We start from the raw sequence: 13,535 nt of genomic DNA on the forward strand, positions 1-13,535 counted from the left end.
TTGCTCAAAACACCTCGAGCAAAACTCCACAGTTGTGTTTGTGAGGGGACTCTGGAAGCAAAGGAGAGGAGGAGATAAATGAGAGGCTGGAGAGATGAACTCATGGGCTCTCCTGGAATCTGAAAGGGAAAATGTGGACACGAAATCAAAGCCAGGAAAGGTGGCTGTGTGGTTGAGGAGAGACGGGTAACAGATGACTGCTTCTTGGGAGCGAAGCCTCTCCTACAGCCTTCTAGATCATCCCCTTTGGGGAGCAATTCTGTAACCCTGGAGAGTCTATTTCATGACTGAAGACAGGAAATGGCCCAAGCATAAAACAGAATTCGTTTGAAGGCCAAGTTCAAAGAAAGGACAACTCTTCTGGAAGGTAAACTCAAGGACACCCATGACCATCTATCAATAGCCACATGCTGGGAATCCGCCTGCCATTACCATGTATTACGAAACTGGCCGGCTCGATAGAACAATGTGTGCAAAGGACTGATAACAGGGTTCAACAACAGGAAAGAGTGACCTCAACTCTTCCAAGGGTAAGAACCAATCACAGCCTGTACAAATGGGCTTTTAAAACGCCAGCTCTAAAAACCTGGAAGGTCTGCCCTCACCTCTCTTTCCCCAATGGACTTGGAATTTAATTTAGGCCAGGGGTACAAGACAACCTTCATTCATATCGACCACCCATTCCTGCATCCTGGCCTTGAACTTGAAGTCAGACTGGATTCCTCTAGGAGAACCCCATTTAGTTCCTTGATCTGAATGGATTGGATGATATTAAAAGATTATGAGGCTTTTTTCTTCCCTGAAAGCTGAGTGTGTGACTTCTCTGTGTTGGCTGCGGCAGGCAGCCTGCTGCCATTAAGTTACTCCCCAGCCTGGAAAGGAAGTTCAAGTCAGAATAAAGTTAGACTGATGAAAATAAACACACTTTAAATTTGGGATTTCCTCAAATTTCTGGTTAATTCTGGGGAGGGGGTAAAAATAACAATATTGAGAGCTTAATATGGCTGGAACTTTTATCTTCCTTGATCCTCACACCATCTCCATAAAAAAATAGAAGTACAGGCGAGTTAAATCATTTACTAAGGTCACACACCACAGAACCAGAATTTAAACTCAGGCTGAACATAACCCATTATTTCTAACTGATCTGCGTCAGTGGCTTTAGAACAGGGGGTGAAGTGCAACACAGATTTCTCAGGGTAGGTCTGATTTCTGCCTGCCCAGAAGTTCTCCAGGAGACCCTTCTTTCCAATCCTGTCCGTGTGATCCAGCTCTGTCCTCAGGAACAATAAATGTCCCAGGCCTGGTCAATGAGAAAACGATCTTTCTAGCCACAGTGATAAACACAGGAAAAGCCACAGGACCCAAAGCTAGACCAACGAGTCCTAACCAGGACGTTTAGAGTTGCTTTAAGAACAGCAGTGTTCCGTCATCATTACTCCCGGATTTTGCAGGTATGTGAAGTCAATACATTCCCCCTTTTTATTAAACCAGTTTGAGCTGGTTTCTGTCACTTGCAGCTGACAGGGCCCTAACTGAGTCTTCCTCTCAAGACTAGGATATCCAACTACAGTTTGGGGATACCTCAGCTTTGCCCACTTACAGGTGTCTATAGGCTCCTGGCCTTCCTCAGTCCCCGTGATCCTGACCATGGACTTGTGAGAGCACTTTGGATTTCTGGCCATGGAACAGCACAGTGGAGGCGGGAGGAGACCCAGGGGCTGAAGACAGCACCAGCGTTCTCTCTGCAGCCCCGAGTAACGGTGGGCAGCATGGCCTAGAGATCCAGAGTTCACCTGCGCCGCCCACGAACTCTGGGACCCGGGCTCATTACTGAAGGTTCCTTTCTGCGCCTGACCGTCCTTGTCTACGACGTGGATAACGATAGCACTTACTCGCAGGGTCATTTTGAGGATCAGATTTATGTATTCTAAGCACTTAGAATAGCGCCTGGCATATAGCTGGCATTACATAAACGTTCACAAGTGCTCTATTAATTATTGTTAATTTTGTAGAAGATAAATTAGAAAGAACAGAGTTGTGAGATAGCTAGCCCAAGTAATCAGCAACCACAATATTCTAGGTAGGAGAAAATGGGGACAGAGAGAAAATCGGAAAGGGGGGACAGATATCAGTGATCCATCAGAGACAGACAGATAGCATGAAGATCAATTAAGTAGAGGCAGGGCCTGGCTTTAGGGAGACGAAGCCATTCAGATCACGCCACTATGCGGCAGGAGAGTAGAACCTGGAGGATTTCATTTTGGCTTTAGATCCAGACTAAGAAGGATTCATGTCCTGCCTCTGCCGTTTTTTTTTTTAGCTGTGAGTTTTTGGAAAAATGACTGAGCTCCTTGAAATCCAGGTTCTTCATCTTAGAGTGGGTACAACACCAGGTTCTCCCTCAAAATGTACTGTGGAGATAAATGAGACAGGGAAGGCTTAGTAGTTCACAGAAGAGATGGCATAGTGAGGTTTAGCAAATCCTAGACATTATGAGTTGTAAGGTCAAAATGCCAGATTTCTTCAGATGAGTACCTAAGACCTTTCAGAGTTTTCCCTATGTTCACCTCAGAAGCAAGTAACATCATATCTAACATGTTCGCAGAGATGTTCTGAAACAGCCACACAATGCAAAGAGTTTTAAGCAGTCCAGAACATTCCACGCTATCTGCACGGGGCTCACTGGCTTAGACGGCGGATGCGTGTCGGTCCAGGCATTTCTGCCTCAGCACCTACCTCTGATTTCTGACCACTCTTGTAAAGTTCAGGCAGCTGCATGAGGGTCTCGGCAGACACATCCTTCTCCAAAACCCCATAAATGACAGGAGGAGCGGAAGTGAAAAGGAGGTTGAACAAGATCAAAACCCAGTAGTCAGTCATGGAGGTTCCTGAAAATCCACAAAAGAACTGGTACCAGAAAAGGAGGTTCACATAGGCCTAGGGACACAAGAGGGAACATTTGCATCTTAGAAAGAGCCATGTGTGCCAGGAGCACACGAGCCACATGCTGCCACTGTCAGCGGTGTGATCTCAGCCTCTCTCCCCCTTACAAAACGGAAGACCACGCTTACCTTGCCATCTTTTTGCGATACATGTTTGATTAAAGTAACACACTAGATACATGTACACACACACACACACACACACACACACACACACACACGTTCCTTACTGTGTAGTGCTGGCCCTGTTCTAAGAGCTTTACAAATAGTTTGTTCCACCCTCCTAACAACATAGGAATTACTTCGGCCCCATTTTACAGATGAGGAAACCGAGGCACACAGAGGCTAAGGAACTTGCCCAACATCATCTGACTAATAAGTAACAGAGCCAGCACTCAAATTGAGACACTGCTTCTACGTGGAGAGATCCTAGCCCCGTGCCTGCACACAAGATACTCATTCCCTTGCTTTCTAGGCTCAAAATTACTTTTTAGTGATGCTGGCAGGGTAGCCAACCATCCCGGTGAGTTTGGGACTGAGGAGCTTCCCAGGACCTGGACTCTCCCTGCTAACACGGGACAGTCCCAGGCAAAGCAGCACAGGTGGTTGGCCTAGAGGCTAGAAACATACATCCTACAGTGTTTCCTCCAGGATTCTGTCTCAGACGAACTGAGTCCACCCCAGCTAAAGCTCTGTGCTCTCAAGCAAGGTAGGCCCCAGGAAAGGACTCTGGACTTAGATTTAGGAGTTGTATTCAGGGCCTGAAGATGCTTCCTACTGCTTTTTTCATTTTAGGCCATTTTCCTGACCTTTCTGAATGTTGATTTCCTTGTCTGGAAAATGAGAATTATACTACCCCAGAGCTTAGTATCAGGATCCACTTAGAAAGTGCTCACGTTCTGTAAAGTGCCTTACAAATATGAAGACGTTACTGTTGGGATTCTAGATGCACTTAGAATACTTTAGGATAGGAGCCCCAGTCCTTAGGACAGAGCTTCTTAAATCCAGGCTCTGTGCCTCGCCCCTGGAAATGTATCAATGTGGGGTAAATGTGTTTTGGGGAATGAATTCATAGTCTGCATCAGTATCTCAAAATTCTCTAAGACCCAAGAACCACAGTCTCAGAAAGAGTTAAGTTATTTGAATGGCTTCTGGTACTGGCCTTTTTCTCCATAGTTTACAAAACATTCACTGTTTTGCTAGGTAAGTAAGAGACAGAAGTAGGAGTGTATCAGTGTGAATGGCCACCAAGGGTTTCACAGCAGAAGACCACAGGGTCCTTGCTCCCTGGTGATGGAGTGTCTACTAATATACTGCCCCACTCCCCAAGAGCACAGGACACCTCTCTTCCTAATATTAATGTTCGTTACCCTATGGCTTTAATCTGGGCTTAAAAGGAAACAGGGAGGCCTGCACCACAAGAGGAGAAGGAAGAAAAATGCAAAAGCATTAAAGCAAAACAAAACAAAACAAACTTGGGGAAGAAGCTCCTCCCTAAAAGTCAGTGACCACTACTAAGTACTGGAATTTTAAAAAAGCTAATTGTACTGCAGGATGAAAGAAAAGAAAAGAAAAGAAAAGAAAAGAAAAGAAAAGAAAAGAAAAGAAAAGAAAAGAAAAGAAAAGAAAGAAGGAGAAAGAAAGAAAGAAAGAAAGAAAGAAAGAAAGAAAGAAAGAAAGAAAGAAAAAGAAAGAAAAAATGTTCTGCTAACACACACACACACACACACACACACACACACAGATCTAAATTACACATTCGGAATATCTGTGAAATGACCTATTGAAGTTATTTTTTTCCTAAAGGTGGTATCTCAAGAGAGTGATATAAATTGATATTTACTATTAACACAGTACCTATGGACTTTGAAGGCTAAAAATAAATTTGGTCTAAAAAATCATGACATAATTTACATAATCACTCCGCCTAGAAGGAACTTAAATGAAGCAATCTAAGGTCAACATGATCTTATAAAAGAGGAGACTGAACTTTAAACAGCATGCCAAAGATTATAAGCTAGGACTTCTCATCAAATTCTGCCCCTTTAGGAATGACAGAGTCAAAATCAAGTTCCCTGGCCACCAAGCAACTCCCAAGCGCCAATAGATTTTATAGGCTTGCTAGAGAATTCTTCATTTGTGGGTGTTAGCCAGCTACAGGCTAAGGCATGATCCTGGGTTTTCACTGGCATCTGTGTCTTCAATATACAACACAGGACAGCAATCTGAGGACAGAAGATTGTTTTGGTATCTCCTGGAAAATGGAAGCAAACCTTTTCATTCTCTACTGACAGCATTAAACATTTCATAATTGTGCTTGTCACCACCTTTCCATGGAAGGTCAAAAATCGGGTCTTAAATGAACCAGACAAGACTTAACTGAATGTAAAAGCACAGGGACTAGGAAACGCCGGCAGAGGGACAAGCCCAGCAATGTGCTGTCCGCAGCTGCAAAGGGAACGCAGCAGGAGCGCCCCCGGCCTGCTCCCCAAGCATCAGGGAGCCGAGCAGCTTCACACGGGGCACTTCCTGCTCATCCCTTCGACAAGCAGGACAAGAAAGTGAGGAGGGGAAGGGACGAATTCTCTGGAGCTACATACCACGTTCTTGTAGAAAAAATAGAGAATCATGTTGGAGAGCCGTGTGTAACACCAGTGCCCGTGCACAAGGAGGAGCTTGCCGAGATGCTTGAACTGAGCAAGGGCGAAGTCGCTGGCCATCACAGCCTGCAGAGGCAACGGGGAGAGGATGCCACCTGAGCAATGAGACACGTCAACACAGGCACGGCGGCCTGACCCGCAGCAGGCTCCGACCCGTCCAATCTGCTGTTAAACCGTCGCGCAGACCGACCCAAGATAAAGCAAAGCCAAACAAACAAAAACTCGTGAGCACAGAGCCATAGTTGGCTTTGCAATATGGTCCCATGAAACAAGACTTCTCTTTGGTTACCACTCGTGATGAAATTTCAGCAAATATACCTTCCTAGAAAGCAGCTCCCTTAACCAGAACACCGTGCACTACCATCGGCATCTGCTTCTCCTTGATGAGAACATTGAAATTATTGTAGTCATGACTTTATGTAACTATGTATAACGTGCCAGGGAAAGATGTAATGGAATTTCTCAACTTTTGCAGAGAATGTCATAATTTACAATTCTCTGAAAACCCTAAGCCTCACATCCTATCTTCCTCTGACAGCATTTGCTCCATACATGAAGAGCAGTCTTTAGACAAGCTTTTATCTGAATTTTGTGCCTAAAAACACTATCTGATATGCACACACGTGCGGCATACACACACACACACATAAATAGGACACTTCCCTCTCCCTCATTCTCGAACATCATCTCTCCTCCTCCCTCTTTAGGTCTGTAGGTCTTTTATTCAAATCCTTAGCAGCTTTCTTCCGTGTCAAAAGTCACACAGTTACTGCAGGGCTAAAAATATTATTACAATCTAGAGGAGCGATCCATTTTAAACTGAACAAGCACATAGTTAAAACTACTCAGGAAAATACCCCATTACTCACACAGTAAATAATCAATAGACACTCTTCCGGTCTCCCACTCCTGATCTAGCCATGGCCGGCCTCACTTTACCACAGAGAATGTTGCCCTTGGATAAGCAGGTGAAGTTCACGGTCCTTGCGTGCACGAAATCCACTCACCTGCATGCCTTCTTGACCCGAAATCCCAATCCCAATGTCTGCCACTTGAATCATGCTAACATCATTGGCACCATCACCTTCAGGAGGCCGAAGAAAAGGCAAGAAACTTATGAAGGGTAAAGAAAAGACACAAACTTTGCAAAGCAACAGCGAGCACTCAAGCAAACACATCCTTCAAAGTTTATCCCAAGTCTGGAAGTTACATGGAGCTAGTGAAACAGACATTAAACGTGGCATCGCACTGCGGTCAGGAAGGATTCTAAACTCAATAATGCCTTACAGTCCTTCACGCTAAGGCACCTATCTGGACTCATCTCCCCCTTTTCCGTGCCACTCACTCTACTTTCAATTTTCCAGATAGCTCTGCTCCTTCCAGCCACCACACATGCGGTTTCTGTATCCTTGTAACACTGGCCTCATCACCCCACCTCACGGGGCTGGATTCCAACTGCTCTTGCCCTCAGCTCGGATGTCACTTGCTCTGGAAAATCCTTCTCATTCCCTTTAGATTAGATGCTTCTTCCTGAGGCTCCAGCTCCGTATCACACAAACCACGTGATATTGCGGTTGCCATATATTTCTTGGTCTCCCCAACACACTGGAAGCATCTTAAGGGGAAGTACTACATCCCTGTTGGGAATGAACACTTGTCCCCAACTGCCCACCAACGATTCACCTGTTTTCTGGTAACAGTAGCCTGATTTTCCTTGGGAACTTTGAGGCCATATGGTTTGTTGGGATGAACCCAAACCCCCAGATTTAGGGTGGCAACTGACACAGGCCTAGACAGTACCATCTGTTCCCTGGCTCGAAGACTCAACTGATGTAACTGACACGTCCAGGGGTTCTAGCCCCAGGAACATGCAGATCCAGGGGCTTGAACGATTCATTCACTTATATGTCCATTCAATAAGCCGAACAAAATTCCTCTCTAATCCTGATTCTCTACTCCAGCAACTTAAAAAGAGTTGCTACCTTTTCACTCAGGTTGTTAATAGAAAAGGATGTAAACCTAGGAATTTGGGGGGGCTGTACCAGCACGCTGTGGGGAGAAGCTCCCTGAGACCAGAAACAATCCAGGTGAAAACAGAGACCGTAAGAGATGGCTGAGCCCTCTTCTTGCCATTTTTGAAACACTGGGGTATCTCAGAGCTTAATCTCACACTGCTTCTCTCCTCCACGTATAATCATTTACTAGTGATCTCATCTAATGTCCAGACCTTAAGTATCATCCAGGTTTATAATTTCCCAATTTATATCTCCAGCTAGTCCCTCGGTGCTAAATTCCAGACTTTGTTATCCAGCTGCCTACCTGACACACCCTGTTCAGATCTCTCACGGACTTTTCCACACTAAACACGCATAAGACCCAGCTCCTGAGACCCCTGGCTCCATCTTTCTGTTCTCTGACACAAAATCTCGTCTCCCTTAACTCCTTCTATTATATAACATTCAAATCCATCGGCAAACATCACCAGCTCTTTCTGCACACCATGTCTGTTACCTGACCATGTTTCCCCACCTCCTCTGCTCCCGTCTGGCCTCAAACCACCACCAGCTCTTGCCTGAAATATTCCCGTAGCTTCTCAAAGGTCTCCTTGCCTATGTCCTTGCACCTGACAGCTACTCTTCAACACAGCAGCCATGCGATCCTCTGAAACTTAAAGCAGATCATGTTGCTTCTCTGTTCAGAGTTCTCCAAAGGCTCCTTATCTCTTCAGATAAAAGCCAAAAATTGGGGCGCCCGGGTGGCTCAGTCGGTTGAGCATACGACTCCTGATTTCAGCTCAGGTGATGATCTCGGGGTTGTGCGATTGAGCCCCACGTCAGGCTCCATGCTGGGCGTGAAGCCTGCTTAGGATTCTCTCTCTCCCTCTGTCCCCCCCTTAAAAAAAAAAGGCCAAAAATTTATAATGGCTTCCAGGACCCTATATGACCTGGCCACCTGCCACCTCTGGCCATCACTAACCTACAGAAAACTCTTCCCTTTGCTCAATCTTCTTTGGCTTTGAACATACCAAACTTGACCCACGGCCTTCACTTCCCTGTCCTCACCAGGAATGTCCTCCCCTTAGATCTCCCACGGCTCCCTTACCATTCTCTTCAAGTCTCTGCCCACATGCAATCTTCTCAGTGATACTGTCTCGGAAAAACACTGAAGTTAGCAGTCCCCCTCCTGCCCCCCCCCGCCCCCACCCCCAGTGCTCTACAACCCCTGGTTCTGCTTTTATTTTTTTTAGTAGTTTTTGTCACTACCTGATATATATTTATGCCTTTTTTTTTTGTTTCATTTTTTACTATATGCCTCCTACTGAATGTAAGCTCAAGGAAAAGTACTTTGTCAGTTTTATATACTCTTTTATCTCCACTGCCTAGCAAAATGTCTGATAAACAGAAGGCACTCAATAAATACTTGTTGAATGAATACATAAATGATCTGTTTGTACCCTTGAATTTAACTTTTCAGAAGGTGGCACTCCAGACTTTTCAGTTCTATGATTCAATACATTTATCCTCCTTAACTAGTTGATTTGGGGATCTGACATGCAACCCAAGGCCCTACCGTATGGCTTCCATGTCACATCCCTACTACGTGATTCATAGCAGGTGGTCAAATAGGTGAGGAAGAGAAAGTGGGGAAGGAGTAGGGGACAGAGTAAGAAGGGAGAAAAGGGGGGAGGAATGTGGGGGTGGGAAAGGACAGAAAGAAGGGTAAACAGACGTACAGAAGGAGGACAGAATTATCAGCCCTGGCTGGGGCAGGAAAGCGGGAGGCATGGGGGTGGATCCCCTCCCCACTCACCGATGGCCAGCGTCATCACCCGGAGGTGGTTGCGAACCAGTTTCACCACCTCGCTTTTCTGCAGAGGGGTGGCTCGGCAGCAGACCACAGCCTGACAGCAGGCGGTCAGCTCCAGGAACTGCTTCTGCAGGCTCTCCTGCAGGGCGAACTCCAGGGCCTTCCCGGTGATGATGAGGCCGGCCCGCGGCCCTGAGTCCTGCGTGGCCGCAGGCTGGTGTAAACCGTCCCTTAACGATGCTTGCTCGGGAGAGGCCGGGTTCTTCTCCTGAAGTTCTTTCAAAATTGTGCTCATCAGCGTCTCACAGGCATCCTTGAAATAAGAGGCCAAGACAGTTAGCCTTAGGGCTCCCTTGGTGGCCATATCCAGCTGAATTTATCATGGTCATTCTTTAGCAATTGCTGTGTCAAGGGCAACCCCAGGTAGTGAATAATCCGTTACTTCTGAAGACCTCCCAGTTCTTCCGCAGAGATTTCCATGAATATGTGGGGACCAGTTAATAGGATAGAAGACATCTCATCCCCCCTCCTACAACTAAAAATAACTTAGAATTTCTTTATTTGTACAATTTACCTTCTCACACAGGGACTCTCAAGAGTCCTTTGGTCTTTTTCTATCACTTACGATCTGCTTGACCTTAGGCAAATTACGTCACCTCTCTGAACCTCAACTTTCTCCCATGAAAAATGCAAATGTCTACACATGGTAATGTCATTGTGAAGAATGAGTGAGAGAACATGTGCAAAGCTCCTCGTGTAGGCATGGCACAGAACTGAAAGCAATAGTGGATTCAACACTCTTTCGGATTCAGCATTCGTTCATTCATTATTTATTGAGAAACCACTTTATACCAGAAAACATTTTAGGCGCTGGGGATTGGTCAACGAGCACAAACACACACACACAGACACACACACAGACACACACAGACACACACACACACACACACACACAAAATCCCTGCTCTCGTGGTGCTTACGTTCTGGTTGAGATGTTCTCAGTGGTGCCTGTCATGTTTGGTTTGCAGACATCCCTCCACTCTCCTCACCCCCACATGGTTAGGAAGTACTATAAAGATAGATATCATTTTTAATTTACTTTTGAAGCCTTCACAATGCCTAAAAGAGCCACGTCAGACACTGAACACTCGTTGGATGGATTCTACTCAAGAAGACTAACAATAGGGGCACCTTGGTGGCTCAGTCAGTTAAGTGTCTGCCTTCCCCTCAGGTTGTGATCCCAGGGTCCTGGGATCGAGTCCCGCATTGGGCTCAGTGGGGAAAGTGCTTCTCCCTCTGCCTGCTGCTCTGCCTGCTTGTGCTCTCTCTGTGTCAATAAATAAATAAATAAAATAAAAAAAAAAAAGAAGACTAACAATAAAATTATCCAGGAATTACTGTGTCAAGTGACCACAAAGAACAGAGCCTAACAAAATCCAGGAGCCCTGCATTTAAGTTTAGATGTTAATACTGAAAGAAAAAAACAAACTGAAGTTTATTCATAAGAGAGACCTTCACTCAGAGGTCCTTCACTCTTATTTCAAATGCTGTTTAATCAAGCATTTCTCAATCCACAACAAAATCAAATGGCTAGGGAAGAAGCAGATATGGATACCTAGCATGACACAGCAGACTTAACCACAGAAGCTCCACACAAGAGCTCCAACTTTAAGATGGAGCCACCCAGCAAGCTGTACCTTAGGAACACATCCAGTCTCACACACCTCAAACACCTCCTCGGAGAAGTGTATGAAGACAAATCAAATATGCCCTTTATAGGCTCAACATATAATAGCAAAAAATTATTTTTAAAAACCTTCTTGAGTTTGATTACATTAAAATGATACATTTAGAAGGTAACATACCCTGAAGTCACTGAAAATCAGCATATCAACATGAGATGATACTGAAGGTATGCAGTAAGTGAAAAAATACAATACTCTATAATACTATAAATATAGCCTCTGCATGCTCATAGTGCACAGAATACAGTCTTGAATGGATGCCCTCCAAAATATAAACCTAAATTATCTGCACATTTATAGAATGATTATGGATGTTTTTATCCTTTTGGGTGTCTATTTAGTTTTATAAACTACACTTGCATTATAGAAATGTGTGTTTGTGTGTGTGTGTGTACATATATATATATATATGTACACACACACACACACATACTCAATTTCCTTATTTGCAGATTCCATATGTGTGAATTCACCTACTTGCTAAAATTTATCTGGAATCCTATAATCAGTACTTGGAGGTGCTTTTGTGGTCATTGGTGGACATGCACACAGAGAAAAATTTGAGTCATGTGATATGACTCCAGCCGAAATCGAATGAGGTGATGCTCTGTCTTCTTACATCAGCTCCCACACTGTAAATAAGTGTCCTTTTCACTGTCTGGTGACACATTTTCTGTATGTTTCAGCTTTTTGTTGATTTCATGGTTTAAAATGGCCTCCAAGACTAGTGCCGAAGTGCTGTCTAGAGGTCCTATGTACAAGAAGGTTGTGATGTGCCTTGCAGAGAAAGTATGTGTGTTAGCTAAGCTTCATGCAAGCATGAGTTACGGTGCTGTTGGCCACAATTCAATGTTACTGAATCAATTATACATATATAGTAAGTTGTTCAACAGAAACACATAGGGAATAAAGTTATATATTGATTGGTTGACAAAACAAAATGTTGAGACCAAAGGCTTATGGGGAACCTATATTTCCCTCAGGAGTAATGGTTCTGTATTCACTAATTCAGTGTTTAGGGCAACTTTATAGAATTTAACTCCACAAATAATGAGAATAACTATAGAATAACTATAGATATATATTAATTACTTAATATATATACAATACAAAATGCACACTTGACACGTAATCAGCTGGGGGTACTTAGACAAATCACAACCTTTTAGAGTTTCAGGCTATAAAAATGAGGATAATTTTATCTGATCTGTCTACTTGTTATAACTGTCAAGTAAGATCTCATAGGAGAGTCTTTTATAGATTCTAATTAACATGAAAATAAAGAATTGCTATCTCAGGAGAAAATTTTAAATGAAACCATAAAAATAAAACTTAAAAAATTAAATGATGGATCCTGAAAGGGCTTTATATACCACAAGGCAGTAAATAATCCAAGATATGGGGGCACCTGGGTGGCTCAATCAGTTAAGCGTCTGCCTTCCCCTCAGGTCATGATCTCAGGATCCTGGGATCGAGCCCCATATCAGGCTCCCTGCTCGGTGGGGAGCCTGCTTTTCCCTCTCCCTCTGCCGTTTCCCCCCAACTCATGCTCTTTCTCTCTCTCTCTATCTCAAATAAATAAAATCTCTAAAAAAATAAGTAATCCAAGATAAGATTATGTTAACCCTGTGCCCTGAAAAAACCCCAAGACTTCAATAAGACTGGAAACTCTGTAAAGTTTATAAGTGGTTACACTTACTTGCAAATTTAGGAACAAGAGTTGATGGAAATTTATAAAGTTGACGTACTATACTACAAAAATGACCAGATAGTCTACTAGTTTCCAGGTGGCCCACTTAGAGTGTCACAGAAGCAATTTCTTCACTAACTGACAAACCAGGTTCCATGATCTTTCTTTTTTAACTCTTAGCATCTCCTGATGGAGAGGAAGGGGGGGGAGGAAAATAATACAGTGACTGAGCCGCTATTACGTGCCTGGCATTCTATATGCTTGGACTTAAGTCACCATAAAACTAAATTATGTTCACTGTGTTCTGTTTAGTTATCTGGAAAATTCACACAAGGTGGAATAGCTTTCAATAGTAATAACAGTCCATAGTGGATACTACATAAAGACTTCTTAAATTGTTAGTTTTAAATGCCTCTAACTATAAACTGTATGTTTACAAATAAGTTCTACAATCCTAATGATTTTACTGCTCACAAAAATGTCAAAATCAAACATCAAGAATTAACTTTTCCTTTTTTAATGTTCATTGAGCCTCTTCTGTCTGCCAGGCACTACATGTTTAATTTATAACCTGTATTTTCTCATTTTATGCCCACAACGACCCAATGAAATAGGCATTACTCTTACATCACAGGTTAAGTAAAAGGCCAGAAGAAAACTCCCTAAGGTCACATACCTGGTCATGCGC

At 43.8% G+C, this 13,535-nt stretch overlaps 1 protein-coding gene across 7 annotated transcripts in view; it reads right to left on the reverse strand.

The window, feature by feature from the left end:
- The window catches only part of ATP10D (ATPase phospholipid transporting 10D (putative)), a 115,431-nt gene that overhangs the window by 12,397 nt on the left and 89,499 nt on the right, over positions 1–13,535 (reverse strand). For all 7 annotated transcript variants that reach the window (XM_087864154.1, XM_087864155.1, XM_087864153.1 and 4 more), the window contains 4 exons: positions 9,416–9,725; positions 6,613–6,689; positions 5,546–5,671; positions 2,740–2,940 (listed from right to left, as the gene is read on the reverse strand). In XM_087864154.1, coding sequence (XP_087720280.1) covers positions 2,740–2,940; positions 5,546–5,671; positions 6,613–6,689; positions 9,416–9,725 — 714 coding nt within the window. The remainder of the gene's footprint in view (positions 1–2,739; positions 2,941–5,545; positions 5,672–6,612; positions 6,690–9,415; positions 9,726–13,535) is intronic.

Source organism: Ursus americanus, chromosome 8 (genome assembly GCF_024610735.1).
Source record: "Ursus americanus isolate L20-20 chromosome 8, mUrsAme1.1.p, whole genome shotgun sequence".
NCBI lineage: Eukaryota > Metazoa > Chordata > Mammalia > Carnivora > Ursidae > Ursus > Ursus americanus.